Source organism: Ascidiella aspersa, chromosome 8, assembly GCF_963924565.1.
Source record: "Ascidiella aspersa chromosome 8, kaAscAspe10.2, whole genome shotgun sequence".
NCBI classification, from domain to species: domain Eukaryota; kingdom Metazoa; phylum Chordata; class Ascidiacea; order Phlebobranchia; family Ascidiidae; genus Ascidiella; species Ascidiella aspersa.
In genome coordinates, this window is record NC_139454.1 from 18513439 (window position 1) to 18540744 (window position 27306).

General features: G+C 36.5%; 1 protein-coding gene across 1 annotated transcript; it reads right to left on the reverse strand.

The window, feature by feature from the left end:
* Positions 1 to 16963: 16963 nt before the first annotated feature.
* LOC146136695 (uncharacterized) lies at positions 16964 to 26062 on the reverse strand. Its single transcript, XM_083395401.1, has 8 exons — positions 25919 to 26062; positions 23881 to 24011; positions 22635 to 22676; positions 22407 to 22475; positions 21822 to 21889; positions 20099 to 20168; positions 19883 to 19936; positions 16964 to 18109 (listed from the first exon to the last, which is right to left on the reverse strand). Exons 1-8 carry the CDS (start codon positions 25920 to 25922, stop codon positions 18020 to 18022), a joined length of 528 nt encoding a protein of 175 aa, XP_083251527.1. The 5' UTR covers positions 25923 to 26062; the 3' UTR covers positions 16964 to 18019.
* Between the last annotated feature and the right edge of the window lie 1244 nt (positions 26063 to 27306).

Consider the following 27306-nt stretch of genomic DNA (forward strand, 5'->3'; position numbering starts at 1 on the left):
CAGATATGAGCCAAAAACTTCCCCACTTTGATGCGAAAGGGGTTCAAATATGGTGTAGATAATGTGTATGGCCATTTTATTACATTTTGGCCAGCTTACATGTTTGAAAAGCAAATATTATCATTCTCCTAAAGACTTAAAATGGTTTAACGCCTATGGTTGGCAATACTTTTGCAAACTTTTACTCGGTAAATTTTTACCATGGCTTGGTCCGAGCAATCGCCGTTAAAACAGACTTTAAATCTGTAGTTTCAAACAATATAAAACACACACACTATTATGTGACTAATACGCAAACTATTAAATCGAAAGTTTTGCTAGTTGTTTTAGGCCTGATATTGTTGGTATGTTGGTTGGAGCACAACATGCACAACAGGTGCGCTAACAGAAGAGAGGCAGGCGTACACTGCCTTTAAATTTGCCGCGGTAAATACACCCTTTTGACACTTCATTATCAGGCGAAGCTTATCGCAAAGTAATTGTCGCCGATATTCTGCCTTGAACATCCCTACTCGAAATGCTTCCCTGCGTTAATTGTACGGTGGGTGAAACTTTATTCACGGCCTTACCTTTTTTTTGTATTACCGCGACAATACGATGAAATACGATTTAAAGAATATTTGCTATTTGACCTGTATAGTCTGATGTTACTCCAATGGAACATATCAACACCAGGCCTCTCTACTAACACAACTTAAAATTGTGTGTTGATATGTTGGATTGGAGTTGCCACCAAATTTCGCATTTAAATTTGCGGCGGTAAAATAAGTTGTTTCTTAAGAGCATTAAGTTATTTTACTAAAGAGAAGCGAGCCTCTTTTTAAAATGCAAGTCGCACGAGCCCAGTTTTGGACGTGCCACTTTCGCACAATGAAAGTCTCACGCGCGGGACAATAAAGCGCAGCAGGCGGTGAGTCGCTTCGTCACTTCACAAGCTGGACAAAGCAAACGAATATGAACGAATTCTGTATGAAAGTTTTTCTGCTTCTAGATGGAAGTCGTTAGCTACAAAGAGCTAAAACGCAATATTTCAGGTTTTTGCCCCCCAAGCAAAGGCCCCTGGGGGTGCAGCCTCATAAACTTCTACAAAGCACCTCCTACATACCACTCTACGCCATGTCTGAAAATTTGAAGGTTATACGATGTATACTTTTTCTATAAAGCTTCGGACAAAAATCGGTCTGAAACATGCCACATAGGAAACCATAGGAAATCAAAAAAGAACTAGACGGGGGTGCGGTTGTTGTATATTTTGTCAGGGGGAATATTTTCAGGGCTTGGTGTTTTTTTATTTTTTTCCTTAACTTGTTTCTGCAAGCAAAAACAGATATGGGCCGAAAACTTCCCCTCTTAACTTGTGGCTTTGATGCGAAAGGGGTTCATCAAATATGGCGTCGTAGTATTTGGGAAATAATTGAAACATATATTATTAGATAAATAGAATTTGCGTAGAATGCTTACGACCATGTTATTACATTTTGGTCAGCTAGCATGTTTAAAAAGCCAATATTTTCATTCTCTCTAAATCATTTAACGTCTATGGTTTGCTATACGTTTTCCAACTTTTACTGGGTAAATTTTTACCATGCCTTGGTCTGAGCAATCACTGTTGAAACAGAGTTTAAATCTGTAGTTTTGAGCAATATGCAAACACGTTTTTGTGCCTAATCAGCCACCTTTTATATTGAAAGTTTTGCCAATTTAAATCCAATAAACGCAAGATTTATTTATTTATGACGCCATGTTATGACATAGCTTTGTAACGTCGTCGTTAAGAATGCGTTAAACTTAAGCTTTTTGTTGTTGCGGCCCTTGTATATTGTATTTGTTTAGGCCTGGTGTTGATATGTTTGAATGGTGCAACAATTACAACAGGTGCTAACAGATGTGTCTCCACTGCCTTAAGGATTCGCATTTAAATTTGCGGTTGTAAAATATTTTGTGTTGTAAGAGCAATAGTTTTTTTTTACTTAGAGAGGCCTCTTTATGAAAGGCAAGTCGCATGCGCCTAGTTTTACTAGGCAAGCCACTTCAAACAAAAACGTTGCACGCGCAGGACAATGAGGAGGGCACAGCAGGGATGCCAGCAGCCTCCTCGTCGCGACACGAGCTAAATAAAGCAAGTGAATGAAAGCATTCTGTATTGAAGTTTTTCTGCCGCTATCTAGGAACGATGACGTAACACTTTTTTTTGTTTTTTGTCCCCCAATTGGAGGTGCCTAGGGGTGCAGCCTCATAAACCTCTCTACATAGCAGCACCTTCATACACCACTTTACGCCATGTCTGAAAATTTGAAAGTTCTACGATGTTCACTTTTTCTATAATGCTCTGGACAAAAATCGGTCTGAAACATGCCATAGCAAACCATTTGAAACCAAAAAAAAACTAGACGGGGGTGCGGTTGTTGTATATTTTGTCAGGGGGTATATTTTCAGGGCTTATCAATTTTTACTTTTTTTTAGTATTTTGTTATGTGTATTTTATATTATATATTTTGTTTTTTATTTTCTTTAACTTGTTTCTGCAAGCAAAAACAGATATGGGCCGAAAATTTCTCCACTTAACTTATTATGGCTTTGAAGCGAAAGGGGTTCAAATATGGCGTAGAATTTGGGAAATGATCGAAACATATATTTAATCAATAAAAATTTACGTAGATAATGCTTAGGGCCATTTTATTACATTTTGGCCAGTGTTTGAAAAGTAAATATAATCATTCTCCTAAAGACTTAAAATGGTTTAACGCCTATGGTTTGCAATACTTTTGCAAACTTTTACTTGGTAATTTTTACCATGGCTTGGTCCGAGCAATCACTGTTAAAACAAACTTTAAATCTGTAGTTTCAAACAATATGAAACACACTATTATGTGCCTAATACGCAAACTATTAAATCGAAAGTTTTGCTAGTTATTTAGGCCTGATGTTGTTGGTATGTTGGTTGGAGCAACATGCACAACAGGTGCTAACAGAGAGGCCGTACACTGCCTTAAGATTTCGCATTTAAACTCGCGGCGGTAAATACACCCTATTGACACTTGATTATGAGGCGAAGCTTATCGCAAAGTAATTGGTCGCCCGAAAAAATGCTGACGCCGCATTTAAAGCAAGCATTAGAAATATGTCGCCGATATTCTGCCTTGAACATCTCTACTCGCAATGCTTCCCTACGTTAATTGTACGGTGGGTGAAACTTTATTCACGGCCTTAGTTGTATATTACCGCGACAATACGATGAAATACGATTTGGAGAATATTTGAAAAAATCGTATTTGGAGAATATTTGCTATTTGCACCTGTACGGTATTTTACTCCAATCCAACATATCAACACACAATTTTAAGTTGTGTAGGCCTGGTGTTGATATGTTGGATTAGAGTTGCCACCAGATTTCGCATTTAAATTTGCGGCGGTAAAATAAGTTGTTTCTTAGGAGCATTAAGTAATTTTACTGAAGAGAAGCCTCTTTTTAAAATGCAAGTTGCACGAGCCCATTTTCGGACATGCCACTTCGCACAATGAAAGTCTCACGGCGGGACAGACAATAAAGCGCAGCAGGCGGTGAGTCGCTTCGTCAACACAAGCTGGACAAAGCAAGCAAATATGAACGAATTCTGTATGAAAGTTTATATCTGCTGCTAGATGGCAGTCGTTAGCTAGAAAGAGCTAAAACGCAATATTTCAGGTTTTTGCCCCCCAAGCAAAGGCCCCTAGGGGTGCAGCCTCATAAACTTCTACCTACAAAGCACCTACATACCACTCTACGCCATGTCTGAAAATTTGAAGGTTCTACGATGTATACTTTTTCTATAAAGCTTCGGACAAAAATCGGTCTGGAACATACCATAGGAAACCAAAAAAGAACTAGACGGGGGTGCGGTTGTTGTATATTTTGTCAGGGGGAATATTTTCAGGGCTTAGTTTTTATTTTCAATTTTATTTCTTTTTTATTTTCCTTAACTTGTTTCTGCCAAGGGGTTCAAATATGGCGTAGAATTTGGGGAATGATCGAAACATAGATTTGATAAATAGAATTTATGTAGATAATGCGTATGGTCATTTTATCAAATTTTGACCAGCTTACGAGTTTGAAAAGCAAATATTATTATTCTCTTAAAGACTAAAAATGGTTTAACGCCTATGGTTTGCTATATACTTTTGCAAACTTTTACTCGGTAATTTTTTACCATGGCTTGGGCCGAGCAATCACTGTTAAAACAGGCTTTAAATCTATAGTTTTAAACAATATGAAAAACACTATTATGTTCTCAATACGCAAACTATTAAATCGAAAGTTTTGCTAGATGTTTAGGCCTGATGTTGTTGGTAGTATGCTGGTTGGAGCAAGATGCACGACAGGTGCTTCGCATTTAAACTTGCGGCCGTAAATACACCCTATTGACACTAATTATTAGGCGAAGCTTATCGCGAAGTAATTTGTCGTCCGAAAAAAAAATAACGCCGCATTGAAAGCAAGCATTATAAATGAGTCGCCGATATTCTGCTTTGAACATCCTCACAGCCTTACCTCTTTGTGTATTACCGCGACAATACGATGAAATACGATTTGGAGAATATTGGAAAAATCGTATTTGGAGAATATTTTATATTTGCACCTGTATAGTATGTTACTCCAATCCAACATATCAACACACAATTTTTAAGTTGTGTAGGCCTGGTGTTGATATATTGGATTGGAGTTGCCACCAGATTTCGCATTTAAATTTGCGGCGGTAAAATAAGTTGTTTCTTAAGACCATAGTAATTTTACTAAAAAGAGAAGCCTCGTTTTAAAATGCAAGTCGCACGAGCCCAGTTTAGGACGTGCCACTTCGCACAATGAAAGTCTCACGCGCGGGACAATAAAGCTCAGCAGGCGGTAAGTCGCTTCGTCACTTCACAAGCTGGACAAAGCAAGCGAATATGAACGAATTCTGTATGAAAGTTTTTCTGCTGCTAGATGGCAGTCGTTAGGTACAAAGTGCTAAAACGCAATATGTCAGATTTTTACCCCCCAAGCAAAGGCCCCTGGGGGTGCAGCCTCATAAACTTTTACAAAGCACCTACATACCACTCTACGCCATGTCTGAAAATTTGAAGGTTCTACGATGTCTACTTTTTCTATAAAGCTTCGGACAAAAATCGGTCTGAAACATACCATAGGAAACCAAAAAAGAATAGCGGCAAAAACAAGATATGTCCCGAAAATAAATTTTCGCCCCATATAAATAGCGGCAAAAAACAAGATATGTCCCGAAAATAAATTTTCGGCCCATATAAATATGACTGCAGCACTTAAGTCTATTTTAAATGACAGTAATAAGCTTCGAAATAATGTGTTTCTTCCTTTGTTGTTAAAGAATCATTTTTTGGTGTTGTGGTTTGACAAAAGTAAGAGATGTCTTACAGTGTACGACTCAGGAAATTTTGACTCTCAAATTTTGTTATCTAGATCAGAAGGGTAATATGCTAGTTGTGGCGTATGTGTTTACTGTTGATTGTATTTGTTATGATTTTCTTAATTGTGAAAAAAATAATTTTAATTCAAATTGTTTTCGGATGTGGATATTGTGTATTCCCTTATACCACCCGATTCGTCGGCAAATTTGGCTTAGCCATGCCACACACAGCATACTGCATTTTTGTCGCAAAGATAAGCCAAAGGAATATGATTTACTGATTCCTGGATCACGCCTGTTACTGAAACGCGAGAAAACGCGAATCTGGGCTAAAAGGCGCTTTTTTCAAGCAACATAATTTTATAGATTTTGTTGGCGCTGGTCTAGAGTATCCTACTACGATTTTGCAGCTTGAAATTGCGCGGCTGTAATTCCTGTAATAACGTTATTTGTAAAATTAGCGCGACTGATAATGGAGTACAAGAATGAAAACCGAGCGATTTTTAGTGGCTGGCCGCATTATACGTTGATTTTACATGGAATGCGCTAAGTGTTGTGATATTCATTATTTAATTATTATACTTGACCCACCCTAACACCCAAATAATGTGCGTTTTGGTAGGATTCTACACCAGCGCCAGTAACTTCTTGTACTTGTAGTGTAGGTTAGTTATAATGAAATGTAATAAATTGGCACAGAAGGGGCATATGCAGGGTTTCTGTAGTTTATGTAATTGGCTGCCCTCTCAACAAACAACTGGGAAGCTCTTTTAACACTGTAGCTTTATATGTTTTCTCATGGAAAGGTGCCATTAAGCGTACAAAATGGTAACTTGCTATACAAACTTAGCAACGTTTAGGGGAAGTAGCAAATGTCTTGTTTTAGCCACCATGCAGTACATAAGCACCAGTCTGCTGTCTGAATTTCATTGCACTTTACGCCGAGATCTCTGGCATACAGAAACACAACTTTCAAGGTGTGCAATTATGTTTTTACTATGGGGCGCCGTTTGGAAAAAAACAAATACGCTTCTACGGACAACTTTTTTGTCCGATTTAGCTTAAATCGGACTGTAAATTTGTCCGATTTCAATTAAATCAGACAAATTTTAAATCGGACAAATTTTCTGTCCGATTTAATTTAGAGGGACAAATTATATTTCGATTTAAGCTAAATCGGACAAAATTCCTTTCCGATTTAGCTTAAATCGGAATATAATTTGTCCCTTTAAATTAAATCGGACAAAATTTCATTACGATATAACTTTTACGCGAGTTGTTTATAGGGCGTATCAAAATTAATAGAGTTTCTATTCTGCCTTAAGTTAGAATCAGCTGTTTTTTCTTTCGGAGCGTGTTCGTTGTTGTTGCTTAGTAGCCCTTTTCCCCTCAGAATATTTTAGTATAGGCTTGTTAATCTATTTAAAAAAAAATTTGTAGTCCCTAACATTCCTATATGCAGGCTGCAGGGAGTCAAAATGTTTGACTTTGGGTTTACTACTGTTAAATGTACACAAAAACTGATGGTCTATACCGGTTATAACATATATCAAATTATAGAACGCCATGTTAAATATAACGCGTAAAAAATAAATATTGAAGGGGGCAAAAATAAAACAATTATGAAAGTGTCCCATGAAAAATAAACAAGAAGAAGAATTGGCAATGTTTTAATCTTTCGCCCTTTTGCTGTTGCCTTTTACACATTTTTTGTCTAATCCAAGTTTTTATAACATAGGTAGAAAGCATATTTATCGCATCATACACTTCAAATGAAAAGCATAATAAAAATAGGCAATATTTTATAGCTTATGTTATCGACAGTCCACACCATTCTACATTAATATACTTCTGGGGGCAAAAGAAAACTTAAAATAATTATGTGTTTTGACATCATGTTGGAGTAAACCGTTTTTCAAACTGGTTCGGGTTCTGGAAAGGTTTGAGTGATCCCAAAACACTCGTTTCAGGTTTGGTTACGCAGGAATTCAGTTCATAAAACTCCGATGTGGGTCCGTTAGACTCCCTGCATTCTTAGTTGACCATCAACATTAACATAATCTGTTGTTATTTTTATCGTGAAACTTAGATTAAATACGATTCAAATTTATCAAGTAGTTAACCATTTTGTGAATGAATCTAATTATCTGGAGGAGCAGTTGTTCTTGATCCAACAAACAGCATAGATATTTTTTGTCTTCGCATAGTATAAACAATTATCTATGGTCCACTGAACGTACCTCCTCACACCACTGGAACTGTATTGCATGAATGTACCAGCTACTACAACTGCAGAGCCTAAAAAAAATATTGATAACAATGACACCATTTTGCCAAAAACAAGGAATATTGATGATTTAACTCTTTGAATGTCCAATATTTGATCGCACAATTCAAGCCTTAATGAAATCCTTGCGGAAAACATATTATATAAGTTAAGTCTTCAATTCGTAGCAACAAATATTATTTTATACTTAACGAAAAATTTATTTTGACATTCAATAATGCTATATAGATGTGTAACTTGAGTAAAAGTAGCATTTTGTTGGCTTGCCCTTCTCTAGAGTAGACTATAAAATAAAAAAATCTGTACAAATCTATGATTGGTGTTTATTTAATGAAAAACAGCGCAGATTTATGTAACACCAAATCCAGGGGAGTTTAAAATCTCTTTCCCCAAGCGATTGTCAACACATTGCAGAATGTGTTGACCAAAGGGTATTTTGTATCATTAGGAAATGAGGGTCAAACCCCAGTGGCAGTACCTGGACAGCACCAGTAGCAAATATTAGAATTGCCTCCAAACAAATTTCAGATTCTCCATCTATAAAAAAACATTTATATATTGTTAGAAATGAACTACACAGAAGCCCAGAATGCTAAGTTAACGCTAGTGTCACCCTTCTATGCGGGCTGCATGCCTTTTGCAATGTAATAACATTTACGGTTTATTTCTAGTAAATCAATGTGGACTTGCTTGCATAATTGCTTTAATGTTTGGCAAAAACAGCAAGCACATGATTTTGGTATGAATATATAGTTTGGGTAAACCAATTCAATGGCAAACTTTTTAGTTTGCAAGCCACATTTTAAAATCAGTAGTTTAATAAAGAGCTGCATATAATAGTGAATTGACATGGTCACAAATAGTGGCGGGTTCTTATCTATTATCCTGTAACTATATTTTTTTGTTTTTACTAGGCTTTATCCTTCTAATACGGGCCACCTTGTTGCACATGAAGTTGCATGAACAACAATGTTTTAGAGTTAGTGTTTTATCAGGTCCTCCAACTTCAGGTTGCAGCCCTTACAAGGATTTAAACAGCACATTTAAGTATACAATGTCTTGTTACCATTGACTAGGTTTACTACTTCATCTTGATTAATTACCTTTTTCAACTCTTCAATAGACTCTAAACAAATCTCCTACAGATTTCAAGTCATCATCCCCATCCCAGTTTAACCAAGCTGGAGTTTTTCGGACAATGGTCTGTAGATCAAATAAATTGTATATTTTGATAGTTCAATATTTTTCAAATAGCATTAACACTAACATCTATAAAACATTTATTTTACATATGAACAAACTAATTTGGGGGTTTTAAAGTTCGAGTTTTGCCAGAAAAGTGATTTTTTGCTTTGTCTGTTGCGCAGCAATAGTACAAGCACAATTTAACACACAGCTCAGCTGTAGAGTAAACAGGCCTTAAACATGCTGGCTGAAGAGAGGTAAAAAATATTTTTTCTTTTTCATTAATTTTGTATTAAAGTTACCTACTTGTTAACAAACAAAACAAACAATCAAAGCGTATATAGCAAAATTGTCAACATTAATAACTGTAGCGTGAAGCCTAAAGAGTTTGACGCCACTTCAGAACAGAGGGTTGCCCACTTGGATGACTAAACTGTAAAGTTGCTATGTCCATCACATTTGTAGGGCTTTGAAAGTGAATGATTGGTTCTGATTATGGTACTATATAACAATTGTGATTTTTTATTGGCTACAGATCTAACATACACATAACCTGTTTAAATTTTTGTCATCTTAAAGGTAGCCATGCCTTGATTGTTATAACAGGCTTTTTTTATCAGCGCCATGTCAGGTTACCTTTACACGGACTTTTCAATTGGAGAACATCGTTTTGCAGATGCAAAGAAACCACTTTTGTGTCGCTAACTTATCTTCAATATATGGTTAAAATTATTTTAGGTCCTGCAATGTTTCCCATATTGAATTGTACCTTAATGCAGTGTTGGTTAACAGAATCATTTTGTTTTATTCACTATTTTTATCTGTTACATGTATAAGATGTTTATTCCCTCAATTTTTGAGGTAAATATGGTTGTATATGTAGCGTCTCACTCACGCTTTTAGGGATTCAAACGGATTTATTACGCTGCTGTCAATTACGCAGCACAACTTCAGCACACGCTAGGTAGAATCCTTATGTACACAACAGTTCATGTAACAGACACACGAAATGGTAACCGGCACATTATAAAACACTACAGTATATTGCTAACATTTTGGTTGCAATTTGATTTTTTTTTTATTGTAATAAAAAATATAATTATTACTCGCACATTTTTGAATTATTTCTTGCGATGTTTGATGAATTGATTTCATTATTACAGCAGCAAGCTCATTATCAGCTCCAGTTATATGTTCTTTCCAACTCGCCAGACATACCATTTATTGACAAAATCAGTGCAGAAAATCAGTGCAAAGAAAGATAATAAATTTTAATGACATTCAAGAGAACAACTTACCCATGCCTAAACACAAATCAGCATAGTTGCCATGTTTTTCCAACAGTAAATATTTAGAATTACATTAAATTATATCTATATTTTTATAGAACAATCTAGTAAAAAAAATCAATAAATATGTTGCTTCAAGGGTATTGCTTGGTGATTTAGATCTAATATTGTCTATTTCATAAAACATGGCTATTTTTTTAATTTTTACGCATTGGTCTAGAACAGGGATGGCGAACTTTTCATCGCGCGGGTCATATATTTAATTATTTGCTAATTTTATGCAAACTCTTCTTCTTCGTCGTTTTAAGTGTTATTGTCTGTCTTGGTAATTCAAGGTTTTTAGATAATTTCCAAATTCGGACTCTCAGAAATAGTAAGAAGCTAAATAGTTAACAAATGCTGCAGCATTTTTATTGGATTACAGGAGTTCAGCAGAAAGATTTTTTAGCATGGTTTATTGCTTTAACCAGAGTTTTTTTAACTTTTAGTCTGCAAACTCTTCATTTTTCTTAAAGGATACCCACCCTTTACGTTTTACACCAATAAACAAAAGCCTTTCTGTGCACATTTGTTGAAGTGCCTTTAATTTAGGCCTACTCACCACCCTAAAACACTTTTTTTATATTAATCCTTTTATAAAAAATATTGAAAACATTTTGGTATTTTTAGAGAGATTAGTGTGTCATTAAAAATCTGTGGTGGGGACAGTGGCTCGCCATCCCTGGTCTAGAATCTTACCCACGAGTCGAAAACAATTATTAATGGCAATTATATTTGTTCTGATCCTTGTTTGACACATACACTCAAACGCTAACGCACACCCTAACCCAAATAATATGTGTTGAACAGTTACGTAGTGAAATCTAAAAAATATATCTAAACTAGAATCTATAATGTATATAGTCTTAAATCTATACCAAAAAATATATTTAGAAATAAATAATGACAACGATAAGCCTGGTTCTCAAGGAACTTTATTAATTTTGATACGCCCTATAAACAACTCGCGTAAAAGTTATATTGTAATGAAATTTTGTCCGATTTAATTTAAAGGGACAAATTGTATTCCGATTCAAGCTAAATCGGACAAAATTTAAATCGGAAAGGAATTTTGTCCAATTTAGCTTAAATCGGAATATAATCTGTCCCTTTAAATTAAATAGGACAGAAAATTTGTCCGATTTAAATTTTGTCTGATTTAATTTAATTTAAATCGGACAAATTTTCAGTTCGAATTAAGCTAAATCGGACAAAAAAGTTGTCCGTATAAGCGTATTTGTTTTTTTCCAAACGGCGCCCCATAGTTACCATTGTTTGTGATTGGTTTGTTTTACTGTTGGAGACGCACTGCTTAAGAATATTTGGTTTTGCAAATCTACTGCTAAAATAAGAATAGACATCTATATTTAGCTTTTGTTGGTTTTTAATGAAAGAATAAAAAAAGTAATTTAAGTGGCAGGCAAAATCATTCATAAAACGTTCATAACCTATTACAAAATTTCGGACATGTATTTTTTAACTGAGGCCAGAAGTTTTTTTGTTACTGGGTGGTTGTCAACTGTAAATCAAATAACAAAGGAAGTTAAGAGCTTAATGGTTGAGTTGGAGGTTTTAGTTAGGCTAGTGGGTATCAGAGTCGGATCAATTGTAATTAATGTAATTAATTATAGTTTTTTATGTAATTAAGTTATTTTTATTCTGTGTAATTCTAATTGTAATGGTAATTTGCTAAAATTTCACTCAATACATTGATATTAAGAAAAATAAAAAAAAATTCCAATTGATGTAATTAATTACAGTTTTGAATGTTATTGTAATGTAATTGAAACATTTAAGGGAGTAATTGCAATTGTAATTAAACTGAATTAATGTAATTGATCCAACTCTGGTGGGTATACCAAAGCCCATATATTGAGGTAGTAAACATTTTTTTTAAAGTGACGTAGAAATAAATAAAAAATCGTACCTTTTAAAATATCACCTACTCCTACATGGGAAGAAAAACTTTGGGATGCGAATCATACACGTGCTTTTCATTGTTACACAAATGTATTTGCAGGCCGATACTGATTGATTAAACAAGGTTGTTGGTAGCAGCCGGTCCATGTTCAAAGGGAGATACGCAAAACCAAGTCTACAATTGGATTAAAAGGTTAGTTTTTATTTATTTTTTATTATTTAACGGTTTGCAAAGGGAACACACAATAAGACCTGAAAACAGCGTTACCATGTATGCTAAGACCTAAGCATAAGCACATAAATGATACCTCGGGGCGGTGGATACAGTTTTTGAATGGGGGGAGGCATCCCAATAGGGGGTCACGGGTTTTACGAGATAAAGAATTCTGACGTGGGACTTTTCCCCAGGGCCGGATGAACTCTTTTTTGGTTGATATGTAGACCCGAACTGATACAAATCCGTTGAAAAACACTCGTTTCTAATTTTTTCCAAAATTGGTCTTTTTTTCCCCGAAAAGGACAATTCTTTAAATTTCTTACCTCAATATTCCTGGCAATAGAAAATGAAAGCGTCCAAGCATATTCCACAACTTGTCCAACGAACAGCACAGAAGTAAAGAAAATCTACATAATCAGCGCCTTTGAGAACTTGCTTGAATATGGCTGTTGTTCAGGTCTGTTTTTTTAATAAAGCTAATACAGCCTGTAACCAGAGATATCACATGATCAAACTTCACAGATTTTCCACAAAGGCTTTGCTGGTGAACAATACAATGAAAAAATACCAACTTATCATGTCTAACTCCTCTTGTGATCCATTTCCTTCTTCAACAATGATACCATGCCTTTATGTTTTCCAACCATAGCTGGTGCGCCATCAAGAGCAACACAACACAGCTTATCTAACGGCAGATTGAACTTGTTTGGGGCTTGAAGGAATTTTTGAAGCAGATCTTCTCCGCGAGTAGTTTCTTGTATTGATTCTAGAGACAGCAAGTTTTCATCAGATTGAAAATCGGATGTAATGCCTCGAAAAAATATTGTCTCCTGCGCAGTATTCTTGATGTACGTTGTTTCATCGAGACAGACGGGAAGTTCTCAGCTCTTTTTTGTTAGATTATCTTCGATGTCTTGATCCACTGGTACAAATGAACTGACTTTGGAGGCAGCTTTTCAGCAGCTTTAACAAGTAGTTCCTTGGCCCATGCCCAATCTTCAAACGGCTTAAGCATTTTAGCGATCAATTCCGATACTTCATAGCTCACAGTGAGCATAGCGTCATTTTTACTGCAAAAGGAAGTCATGACATTTTGTTGACCTTTCTCAAATTCATCTATTTTCATTTTTCCGATCTCTCTATCGAAGTTTCGCTTGCCACCAAAAAATCTTTCGGGGGCCATTTGTGGCCCGCGGGCTACGTGTTCTTCACCCCCCGCTAAACTTTAGCGTCGGCAACTTTATGCCTCGGCTTCGCTAATTACTTATTTATACTTTAAATTTTTATACTTTTTTTAATTTTATTGGCAACATCCTTTTTCTTAGTGACTTCATTGTTACGTCATTTGCTGTTTAAATTTGTCAGCTTTTTGGCAGTGATTTTATATACATATAGGTAACGTGTCTGCAAGCAAACAGTGTGTTTTAAGTTTTATTTTGGTACAGTTTAGGCCTAGAAAGTTTAGCGATAGCGGCTTTTAAGTGGTTTATTAGTTATTAGTAGCGATAACTGTAAGGTTTAGGACGGTACACCCTTTTAAAATTTCAGTGCTGGTTATGCATGTAATTTAATTGCCTACATTTTGTCACTGGGTACGGCCTAACTGGCAAAGTTAGTTTACTGTTGATCTTTTTAGCCTAATGATTAGGGCGCTTTAGTGGTTAAAAAATGTTTTGACTGATTTATTTATTCTGTAAAAGTAATTTTTTGCATTTTGCTTATCTTAGTAAATTTTGCATTTACTTATCTTATTGAACATTAAGTACCGATATGGTCTTCAAATTCCGTAGTGTGTTTTGTGCATGGAAGCATTTCAAACAGTATCATGAAACCTCCTCCTTTTAAAGAACACCTAGCAAATGCTTATTATAATATGATGATCCAAAACTAGTCCCTTTTGAGTCAAAACTGTCCAGTCTGAAAAGAAAAAAATTAGACCATACTGGAATTATTGGACAACAACTCGTTGCCAAAGAGCAGCCGTCGCATTGAATATACCTGATCCAATTTGTTACATTTGTTTTTTTAATAAATGAGTACCATATTATATATTGGGGGTAAATCTGATATTCATCTTTGTTAAAAGGGTAAAACATACAAAAAAGAGAGGTACTCCTGTTCAGAGGCATAGCCAGGGTATTTTGCGCCCGGGGGCAAACTATAAAATTGGCGCCCCTCCTCCATGTTTAATCACATTTTCTATTACGTTAACATAAATATACCTTACTTTAAACGAAAAAACGATTCACATTTTATTACAACATTGTATTTAAAGCAGAATCGGCCATATTTTGGCTTTTGAAAGCCTCATTTTGGCGCCCGGGGACATATGTACCCCACCGCACCCCCTAGCTACGCCTCTGCTCCTGTTTTAAAGGGTACCCGCTACTGCGTCCAATGGCACTCTGCAATGTCCATTTTGTGAACTTATCTTATACAACAATTGGCAAAGCTTGTCCGGCGGTCCTCGGCATATGCACAAAGTAAGAAACAGACAGAGCGTCGTCGCAATATGTAATGTATTCTTAAACACGGTCATTTTCACTTTTAAACGGTTACTGGATGAAAATTTACACAAAGTTGGCCAATTTTTCAGTTTGTTGCAGCAGTTAAGAAAAGGGTAATTTATTGATCTCGAATCTCGAAAGTTCTGACGGTTAATCCTTATTTACCTTTTTTTGGTTGGTTCACTTTCACCCTGGGGAGAACCATTCACCTGATTAAGATACACTGGCCTACACAGATACTGACCAAAATAATCGCTGTTCAACATCATGCTATATTGTTACTTATTTAATTGTCGCCCGTAAAGACGGTTCCCAGCACAACGGTTTTTTTTAAGTGGAATTATTTTTACGTTAGATGTAGTTTGGTAACACTCAGCATTGTGATTTGGTTACATACTAATTTTGCAATGCAACAAAAAAAATGTTTTTTTTTCGTATATATTGATTTCACAAACTGAACGCCAAAGAAAATAGGATTAGACGCATAAGGACGAAAATGGTAATTTAGCCATGGTAATTTTTTCTTCTTTTTTTAACATTCGCTGTCTAATTTGGAAGTGTGCAACAAAACATGACTTCCCGGCCTGAAAAGTGCAATGTCATGATGCCACATTCAATCGAACCACATTGTTACGCACAAGGTGTTTTCTCCAAACAATGTAGAGGGTCGTGTCAAAGTTCTGGCCTTTTTCCTGTGTTTCTCGTTAACGATGACAAATTAAAAAAGCGTAAAATAATATCATTGGTTTTTTGATTTTTTTACGCGATAATAAGTTACACGGCAGAAGAGATAAAAGCCAGCACAAATCGGTAAACAGTTTCGCAAATCATTCTCACTTCCAAACCGAACAGAGCAGTTATTGGAATGACTTGTAGGGATAGAAAAGTTTGGACGTAATCCAAGCTGCGACTTCTTCCCAACAACATGTTGACAAAATAAAAACACACAAGAAATGATGTCAACATTTAAATTGCAAACACCACACCGGTTTGTTTCACTTCTATCAAATGAGAATAGAGCATCATTGGTAAAATTATTGAATTAAACAAACTTGTTTCGCGCCTAATAATTTTGTGTCCCACTGGCGTTAAACTAATTAAATGTTTGTTGCCGCTATAGGTTAAGTTTTGTTGCTGTGCTCTTTACCTTGTACAGCTGACGAGAACGGCCTAATCAATTTATAAAGCGTTACGTCTATTTAATTATTGAAATAGAAGGTTTTCAATTGGTAAATTTGGTTCAACTGTATTTTCATTGCATGTAATACACTTTTGACACTCTTTAATGCACATTACATGTAATTAAATCACCACGTGGCCCTATAACTGCAGTGGTTGGCCTGAAGCCCTGAAGCTATATGTACAGTACAACCGGTTCTCCCACCTGGCAGAGTCAACTTGTTCTTTGTACGGGTGATAATTATCTGTTTACACTTATAGAAAGTCGTTTAGGAACAGCTCTGCGAGCTCTTTATTGTTTGTAAATCGGCTGAATGCCATTACTGCCTAAGAATCCTACCACTGTCTAACTGAGGGGTCGGGAACCTTTTTACCTAAGTGAATACTTTTAGCCTTTTTTATGTCGATAAGAGCTGTATAACATGTTTCGATTATCTAGTTTATGTTGAAACAAAAACAGGGTTGTTGGCCTTAAGCACTCGCCCGCTCGCCAATGCGAGTGCAAATTGCTCCCGGCGAGTGCTTATTGACACCCACTCGCCCTACTGGCGAGTGGCTCCGGCGCGAATTTTAATTAGTTGGTGTAGGACGACTTGTGTCGGCGAGAAATTTAATTAGTTGGTGCAGGACGACTTGTGTTAAGCACGACTATACTACTTAACGCCAGTTATTTCCCTAAACACTAAGACGCAAATACCTTCAACACTACACAAATAAAACGGTTAATCAAAGTTTCGTTCGAAGCTCGTAATACAGACTCTTTGTCCCGTTTAAAAAAAATCGTTTACCGGCAAACAATCAAAGACGTTATTGCTGCCGTGGCAAATAGTTATAAGGTTTATCGTTTAACTTAAACATGGTAATTTTTTTAATGTTTAACCCAGTCTTTGACGCTTTTGGAAAAGTTTATTGGACTTGAGATATACGCAGGATGTATTTATTTAATTGTTTTTATTAGGAAATTAAGAGCAATTGCTGTAGTTATTAGCAAAAATACGTTCGAATGCAGATGTCTTATAATAATATTTGTAAGCAGTGTTTTTTTTTTGATGTTTTAAGGGACCGAAAATATCGCCTAATTGTGTAACTACAGCTGAGAATTAGCAATTAGTTTACGTAAGTATGTTTTTGCGATCTCTTAAAGTTCAGAGCGGTAAACCAAGACAAAGCTTAAGAAACTTAAAACACAAAATGTGTTAACTCGATTATCATTGATGCAATTCAAAACAAAGTGTGTTGAACTTGATTATCTTTGCTCAAACGTATGATACAATTCAAAACAAGTGACGTTTAAACTTGATTAATTATCATATGCCCAAACGTATGATACAACTCAAAACAAAGTGTGTTGAACTTGATTGTCATTTGCCCAAACGTATAATACAATTCAAAACAAATGCGCAAACTTATTATATTTTTGTAAGATCTATCATTTGCCCAAATGTATGATACAGAATTTAAAACAAATGGCGTTGAACTCAATATATATTTATAAAATTATCATTTACCCAAACGTATGATAAAATTCAAAACAAAATTGCAACAGATAGCGTTAATAACTTCGCCGCATTTCCTGTACAAAAGTGGTAAAAGTTCAGACCATCGACCGCGGCCAAGGCAACGATTTTTTTTTAATTTATATTATTAAATAAATCACCCAGCAAGAATAATCAAGCTAAACGCAATTTCTGTTTGGTGAGAGTGTGCTATTTGAAACACAATGCAATGCTCGTGACCGCTCAAGGGACAAATAACTTATCTTTTGCAGCCCAACAAACTTGCATTCGTTAGGGTAGTGCATGTTTGCAAAGAAGCAACGTACACGCTCAGCTAGGCGAGAACAGCAAGCAAAGCAGCCTCAGGGGACGAATGCATGGGTTCGAGAAGCAACTGTGCAGTAAAATACGGCTTAAAACGGCCCGCCTTGATCGAGGAGACTCCAGAACGCTGGTCTCGTCGATTTCAGGATGAGGCTGTCACGTGACGTAAACCGACGCTTACCATTGCGCCCCCTCGTGGAGGCCGAGTCGAACTTCAAGGCAGCGCACGTGCTGGTACATACTACGCAAGTCGATTTCTCCGCGCATCTACAAAAAGTTAGAAGGTGTGGTTTAATATCGATATAAATTTTACTTGAACAATGGCAGCTCGCAAATCTAAATGTCTTAAAATTTGCTTCTTTAATTAAAAAATGTAAAAACAGCGCCTTATGTGGTGGTCACGTGTTCTTGTCATTTTGGTTGAAAAATTTTTCGGTTAGTTTCAATGCTTTATTAAGATGGTTTTAAAAAAAGTGACTTACTTTGTCAACAAGCTTTGGGATTTACTGTTGTTCTGCTGGAAAATTGTGCATAAGGTAATGTTTGGTAGGTGCTAGTTTTATTGCCGTAAAGTGTCAACTAAACATTATCTAAGATTATAAAATAACAATCCCCTTATTGCTAAGCTTTGGGCGATTGTTTTCTTTGTTGTAGCTATTCCTAGTCCGGACGCCTGATACAGTATGACATTATTACAAGTCAACAATAAAGCATGTCGCTTTTTACGTCTATTTAGGCCGTTATTTTCACCATTAAACTTATGAACAGATCCGTATATAGTGTTTTAACAAATAAATTATGTAAAGAACCAGATATAAAGCGATTATAACATTTAAAAGATGTGGTTCTTTGGTATTTGCCATTGTGTGATGCGTTTTAGTTGTTGAAAAGCGCTTACTCGACTGCGCACTTGCTCGTTCATTCTAACTCAGGTGTCTAAATGTAATACATTTTATAATATTTTGGTTGAATATATTCTAGAAGTTTAGCGGAATGAAGAGATCGTAAACCCGAGAATATGTTTTAAATCTGTTTTTATTGAGTAGCGGAGTTGCGTAAATCTTAAGTTGCGTAAATCTAGCTCTGCACCTCACTTATTGTTTTGTCTAATTTAGTTTCTTGCCGTTACACCTTTACGTTTTTTCTTGTCCCTAATTGTTTTGCACTTTTGTTTTAGCCCTGAAGGGACATTCCCTCGTTTGCTATGCAAACAGAAGCACAGGGGAAAGTCATGTTTTAGTTGTGGTGTGGGATGGTCACTGTTTTAGGAGCAAGCGAGCTACATTCGCTCAAGAAAGAGCACCGCGTTATTGTTCGCGCCACGCGGCATTTCTGCAATACCGGTAATAAAGTTGTAGACTACAGTTGTGTGCGTACACGAGGCCAGCGACAGGCCGTTAAGCGGACCGAAATATGGCGTAACACAAAATTTTTTGTCAGTTGTTTCTATCACAAAAGTCATATATTTCAGCCGGTTATTTTACAAAAAGCCATATTTTCCAGGAAATGATTAAAGTAGTTAGAAGAACAGGATATCCAACCCCAGGTTCTAGCGAAAGTTGCAAACTGCGAACCGGCTGATTTCCATTACTTCTAACAGCAACACTAAAAAGCAGCAGTCGTCTCATGACTTGTATTTATGACTCAACAATTAAATTTTTTGACAAACAGTCAACACAATGTTGACTGTTACGTGCGACCTTGACCATTGCACATTTTGAAAAAAAAAACACGTGAGCTACTTGAATCTTGAAAATCAATGTATGGAATAAGATGCAAAAATCCATTGACAGTAACTACTAATGCTAACCGGTTCGCTGATCTCATAAAATGCGAATACGGTTCTATAGAATCGGTGCCTAAACAAAAAATATTTCAAGAGAGCAAAATGCCCTTCAAATTTATCCAATAACGTTTTGCATTGACCGTTTCTCAGTTTTTTTTAACTTTTTTTCATAACTTGTTTATCAATGTGTTCTTAGCAAACAAGTGTATCCGTTTACGTCAGGAAATGGTTGATTATGTGGTTTATTCAATTACCTTGTCTAAATCAGTGGGCTTATGCAGGTGACGTTGTCCTGTGTGTGGCAAGACCTAAATAAAGTAGTGTTAGGCTAATTCAGCAAGTTTAATTTTAACTCTTAATAATAATAACACTTGACAGTAATTCAGCTGAAACGTTTTACCAACACCTAGCAGCTAGGTCCTGGCTCATCTATAACAACAAGTTTTTCAGCTGCATTAATATATACCTACCTGGATATTTCCACATTGAGCAATTTCGGAGCAATAGAGCCTTAGGTCGCGGAAGAATTTTCCCAAGAATCTGTAAATACACACTATATTTTACTATTTATTGAAGTTTTAGGTCTTTGCGCTGTGCGTGCCTTCACTTTAAAATAAAACGAATTTGCGAAAACATTTCCTGTTAATTTAAAAATTAGTATTTACCCAATAAACAAATATTAATGTTGTCAATTTGTTTGTATATTTAAAGATCGAAAGTCTCGCTCTTCAAAAATAGAAAGAAACGAAGATTGAGTGTGCTCTCAACACCTCCCAACAAACCGCGTGATATTTATTCACAGGTGTGTGTGGCGTCTGCTATTTGGTTTTTCTTTTTGGGGATTTAAGTTTTTCTTCTTCCCCTTTTAAAATGATAATCCGTATAACTGTCTTGATCAGATAAGAAACTGTTTAATATAAGGTATATAAACGCTGTTTGTTTTATACCCGGTCAATTTGTACCAATCAGCACTCGCCAAGACAATATAACACTCGCAAAAAATGCCGACATGCCGTCTGTAAAATTTCCGTTAGATGTCCAGTTTTGTTTTATAAATATGCATTACTACTTGGGTGTATATACATAGTTTCTACACGTCCAGTCCGACATAGACGACAAAAACAGAAGTTGGTCATATTTTAAACGTTTTCAATATATATTTTTAATTGGTCAGCATTATATATTCGAAACGTTCGAAATGTTAACCTTACTTCTATAAGGGCTTTAATATTTCTACTATCGTCTAACTAAGGCTTCCAAGTAACTTCCAACCATTATGCTACAAGAACAAAATCCGTTATGTCATTAAAGAGGAAAACAGTAATAAAATAACCCACCAATGTTTACTCTTGAACGCTTTTGTTAACAAGAAATGTTAACAAATATTCTCTAAGCGCCTCGGATAAAGCAACTTACTTCAAAATGCTTTACCTTTATGCCAAAGATTATATAGCTAGTTTCATCGTGATGTTTATCGATGAACATTCAATTGGACGTCATTAAAGGTGATTAACCTTCAGGCGAGATTAAGTATAGGAGCTTAAGGCGCCTGCTGCGTTTGGCGTCTGGTGTTGCCCTAGTGAACTTTCAATATACGATGCGTAGTTTTACAATTTTCAGTAGATCACTTGTGACTTAAGTGTTATTTCGCGCCTGTGTCGTTTTGCGTGAGTTTCCTTATTTGTGAGTTACCGTTTTTTCTCGTATATCCTGGGTATACGGTTTTGGGTGAGAGACTGCGTTTGCGTCGTTTCGCGTGCCTGACGTTTCCGATAATATGTTATTTTGCACGAGTGTCGTTTAGCCTGTGTACGGATTTGGGTGATTTTGCATGAGTATCGTTCTGCGCTGGTGTCGTTTCTCTTGAGAGTCGTTTGCACGATTGTCGTTTTGCCTAAGAAGTGTTTTGCGTACTTCGCGCTTGCGTAAGTATCATGTTTTGTGTGGGTGTCGTTTGCGTTAGTTTTTTGTGGCCATCGTCTTGCGTTGACAGTATTTCGTAATAGGGCGATTAGCCGCCAGTTTCAGTTACTCGTGGTACGGAATGGTGTTTATGTATTTATAGGTTGTTTCCTGGTGTGTTCATTTTGTCCAGGCGTTGTTTTGCGATGTTGTGATTTTGTAAGATATATAACAGTTTGGTGATTTTAAAACTAAAATGTAGCGTTTGGTCCATATTTAGAATAGCCGTACCTGCTTACGCGACGACATATCTTCTTCAAATCCCTTTCCCCATTACGTCCGTGAACATTCAAAAGATCCTGAAAATTAGATAGGGAAAAAATTGAAAGAAAACTGACCACGATATTACCAAACGTCGGCGTTCAATAGACGAATTGGAAGTCATTTAATGTATCCAGGGTGGTTTTACTAGTTTTTTTTTTGTATAACCTTTGAAGTATATTTTGTAATATTTTTTACCCACCGATGGAGCTACCGCTCTTTTTTAAAATTTACTTTCATTTGGTATTATTTTGCAAAAGTGTCTAATTTCGTTCACCCAACAGATCAAGGTTAAAATACGTAAAAAATTTGCACAAAACAAATAATAATGCCTTTTTGAGGCTTCAAGTTGCCGAATTGTGCTTCTTGCAATGCAAAATTTATAGTATAAATAACAGTCGCTGTTCGTTCTATAAAAAAACATGAAGTTCATCGCTCCTCGTCAACGTAACATTACATATAAAAAACAAAGCGTCACTGTTTGACCCTGGCTGGAACGTAGAGCCTATAGTTAAAAGTGTAACGTCTGTCACAAACGTTCTGCATAAGTCTTACCTCGTTTCCAGCTGAAAAGAAGCAGCCCTCTCGACTTGTGGGTGGTGATGCGGTGCTTAAGTCGGCCCTCTGCAAATCAGTAGGTAAAAGTGAACAAGGCTGTACTTTTTATACATTGGCGTCAGTCAAAGCAAGGTAAATGAAGCCTGACAAAATGTTTTATTTTCTAACAGTGTAGAAGCCCATATAGTTAAAAAAAACATAGAAGAATGCTAAGGACTTTCCAACCTGTGCCATCCAGCTTGAGCAGTTGTTCTCGATCGTCGGTTTCTAAAACAACATACCAAAACAACTATTGATTCCTGTTATTATAATATGGCGAAGCAAATTTTTGCAAAATTTTAGACTATATATAATTCGAACGACCAAACATACGATGTCTTATCAGTGTTACGCACAACCCACAATCCTATACTTTGTGTGTTTGATTCGTATAAGAACACGGCTATAGCACACAAGGACGAATGTCGTGCATGGAAACATTTGAAGATCAGCCCGATATCATTCATAGACAAGCCCCCTAATCGAAAAAAGTTTTAGACAAGTGCAATAACTTGACAAAAGGCCGCAAAATAGGTACTTTTAGGTAACTTATCCGCCATGTGATATGACTTGTACAGCTTGAATTGCGACTTAACACCAGTAAAACGGATGATATATACAAAAAATTAAGGTGGAAATCCATAGATAAGCACTAGGCCTACTATCGAAAAATTAGGATTACAAAATAGGCACATTTAGGCAACATATGCGCTAACCTTTTCAAGGAAGCTCTTTTTTAATTTTTTTCCACCGCGAACTGAGATTTTTATTGGTTTTATTTTCAAGCCGAAAACAAAAAATGTAGGGAGCCGTCTTTTAGCGAAGCAAACACAACGCAAATGGTGCCCGTTCTTTAAACTCGGTCTCACTATAACAAAAACGGCGTGGATCCGGAACCCGTCGTTTAAACCAGGCTACAGCAGGCTTGGAGCTGCTACTATACGGCGAGCAACATTCTTACACAACCTGTTCGCATAACAAACCGTTTTACCTGCCTGGCCCTTCGTTGGAAAGACCTATATTCTCTTTTTTGTTTCGTTTTGATTTCAAGTAAGCTATTGAACGTGGGCTGGTTTTGCTTGTTGAGTTTTTTTTTTAACAAATGAACCAACGTATGAAGGAATATTTTTCATCCCTTAAACTATCAAATATAAAGTCATCGGTCTACTATCAATTTTACAAAATTTTATCAAACGTTTTACGCAAACAAAGTTCGTCAAACAGTAGAGGTATCCAATATGCATCAACGCATTTTGCGCTCTTAACTTCGGCCTGTCGAACTGGTAAAAACCTGACTTATGCAGTTAAAGATTTTTTCGGCACACGCAATATTTCAAAGGAAAAAGATCCGTTTAAAACTCCAGATGCGGTGCAACTATAAGGCGCAAGAAAGGACAACAACACTTAAAAATAGGTCCTATAGCACACTGACGTATTTTGCGAAAATCTGGCAGCCACGATGAATGTTCCTCTGCAGACACGTGCGCAGTTCCTCGTCGACACCGGACGCCCTTTGGGAGAAAAGCGCCAGCGTCGAAAGCAGTACCAACAGCACGTAGTCATCTGCGAACAAAAAATGAATTAATTAAATCGACGCCGTGAATTGAGGGAGTTCTATCATCGTCACTTTTAAAGCAGACGCGTTTGCAAAGCTAAATTTCACCACATTGATATGCATGATGTTTAGAGACTGTTTATGAAAAAAAACGGTATGAAACATAAAATCTGCGGGGGATTCCTTACTTTCGATAATGTTTCATTGATATACAACATTACGGACTTTTTTTATCGGACAAACCATACACCTATTATTTTAATTGCTAATCAGAACGGAAGGCAAACCAGGACTACAATTGCGAAGCAACACTGATTTTGAATGATATAACTTTACCGTTTTTTGGCAGTGGTTTAAACCTTTTTCTAGACTAGAGCGTTCCCATTCTGTTATTGTCTAGTGCCCTGGCCCCTCAGATATTAAATATGTTTTTTATTATTATTGTATGTCAGTACTACAACATAAGAATTTACTAAAGCTAACCGTTAGTCATCCGAAACGCCAATAAAAATTGCGTGTGTTTAATTTAAATTCATCAACTTTATTTTAGAAGACATGGCGCACTGAACACACAAAATAAATTGTTGCAAAACATGTAATTAAAGGATTCAGCGCAGTAGGATAATTTTTATCGTTTATATAATTTGGTAGAAGATTACGCCTTCGACAATGCGTGTATTATTCTTTCAATAACATATTTACAGAAGGTCTTGTTGGAGTCATCCTCTATTTTGAAGGGAACTAGAACTATTGGTAGCCTACTAATGTGAAAAACATTTAACAAATAGCGAAAGTAGTTTCCATACAACTCTGCAATAGCTCCTGTACTGAAATACGATATATTACAGCCAAAATACGCTCTTAGGGCAGATATCGATTTTTATGCTAGAAGACGAAATCGTTTGTTTTAATTTCGTTAAACTTTTTTGTTTGCCACTTTGTCCGTATTCAAAAAAGTCCTAAACTTTTCATGAAATAACGTCGGATGACACCATTTTTGTGCTTTGTAGCATTACCATAATGCTAGTTCCGTTCAGAGGACCACGGTTTTTGGATGGGGTCATTTTTGTTTTATTTAAATATGACGTTTCAAGTCACGATTTAACTATCCTTAAAAAAATTTGAGTGATGTTCTTGAACGGACTGGTGTGCGAATATGCAATGCAACAACTATAAAGTCAAGTTATTAAAAACAGAATTTAAATAATATGCTGTTATTTAGTTTTATTTAGTAAAACAACTTAGAAGGTGACTAATGCCATCGGCATACATAATGACGTAAAAAGTATTTTTAAGGAAGTTTGCTCAATGGGTTAAGAAATTCGATAACTATATATGTAGGCTAGTTGTTCTTCTATGCTCTGCTTGCATCATAGATCAACAGATTCGGTGAGTCTGCGATGGCTTTCGGTGTACTAAATTGCAAGAAATTACATTTAGTAGGGAGTACTAATTCAGCGCAAGACTCTAGACAAACAAAAAATTTGGATAGTTTACACGGTGCCTTTTCCGATAAAATTGATCAAAAATCGTAAAATAAAATGGCTTTCGGTTTAGAAGGTATGGATAAAAACTTACGTAATGCTGAGGTAAAGCCAATATAATTCCAACGCTGAACGGCGAGACAAGTTTACCGGACACAATTGTTCTGCGCCATCGTTATTAAAAGCATATATCGACTAAAGTGAAACTTGAAAGTTTAAAATTTGGGATTAAAAAGCTATTCAAGGATTATAGAAATGTTTGAGAGTATCGATAATATATAGTCAGATTTTTAAGGTCTAGCTGTGTGAAAGCAGTAAGAAAAGTTAGGAGACCGCTATTTTACTCAGATCTGTAAAAAAAGGAAATGTGAAACGTCATCTGTTAAAACACGCGCAACGTTCTTCCGGACATATACTTGAAGTGCGCTTACCCATTTTGAAAGGTGAGCTGTCTCCGACTTGACGTTGAATCCGGATCCTTTGCAAACTCGCGGGGCCCGGTTGGAAGCGTCGTTCTTGTTCTGTTGCCTACCGGCATGCAATTGCCTTTTTGTTGCGAGCTTTTCCTTCTTTCTTTTTTGACACCGTGTCGGTTCATGCCATCAGTGCCGTGTGAACAAATCAGCTCATTTCAAAACGGCAAAGTCAACGTTGCTGATTTCTGCCAACTTGTCGCCGTATCCACAGTGACAGACTGAATGACGAACAGTGCGGGTGTGTGGTTGTGGATGACAAAACACATGGCTGTAGGCTTGCCGTGCCCGTCTTTCATTCTGTAGGGGAATTTGGACTCAGGTGTGGGGCCCGCGTACAAATCCGGCTTATTTGCCTCTGGAAGGCTGGCATAAATCGAGACACGATAACAACCTTGTTGGGTCGCCCGCAGAAGGCTAAAGGTCGGTGAAGCCTTAAAAAAAGTGTTTTTTGGGGGGGCCGTTCACAAGCCTTACGAGCAAGACAACGCCCTAAATACCCGCTCTTGTTTGCCACTGCAGTGCACTTTGGCCGCGCCGACTTGAAACTAAAACAGCCGGCAAGTCACATAACGCGCGATATCGGCAAGAAAATGGGTCTCGCGCGACGTGCAAGGATGCCTTATCGCGAGGTGATTCTCACGGGTAATTTTAAATAGGGTTATTTATTTATGTTATTTTTTAATATAAGGGTATATATATTATCCCGACTTTTATTGCAAGCAATAACATATATCGATCGGATTTAGTGTCTGTACCTATAATTGTACTGATGTCAAAATAAACAAACCCCCAGTTAGCACCTACTCAAAAAAATATATCTGCCAAATTAAATCCCTCCCCACACACATGTCAGAAAAATTTGAAAAAATGTTAAAAGTGTTTGACAACCGAGTAAAATTTTTTTATAAAAAAGCAAGAAACTTACGGTATTATAAGGCTTAACTAAACGATTAGCTCAACACATTACGTTTTTGCCATCCTCAACTAAAGACCTCTAGGGGCAGACCAATAAACCAAAAATGTGAAATTTATTTGATTTATATTTTTTCTATAAAGCCCTGAAAGCAATCCAAAAGCAAATCAGAGTCAGAGCCAATCCAGAGCAAACCAAAGCAAACCAGAGCCAAACTGGAGCCAAACAAGGTATGTCATTTACTTTGACACATCTGCGTTGACGTGCTGTGGCGTGCAATTAATAGCGCAATAACCTTGTATACATACGGTTTTTCCAGTACGATATTTTAACTTTGTATCTGCCGTGTTCCTGTAAAAGACTGACAAAAAGTATGTATAAACTTATACAAAACAACACGGTTTGGGCAGCGACGAACACTTCGTCGACC

What these genes read in the sequence shown, in the direction of transcription:
- LOC146136695 (XM_083395401.1), bottom strand. An exon ending in ATATGTCGTCGCGTAAGCAG is followed by an intron (nt 20,169 to 21,821) that starts GTACGGCTATTC and finishes GTGTATTTACAG; the next exon opens with ATTCTTGGGAAAATTCTTCC. An exon ending in CTCAATGTGGAAATATCCAG is followed by an intron (nt 19,937 to 20,098) that starts GTAGGTATATAT and finishes TACTTTATTTAG; the next exon opens with GTCTTGCCACACACAGGACA.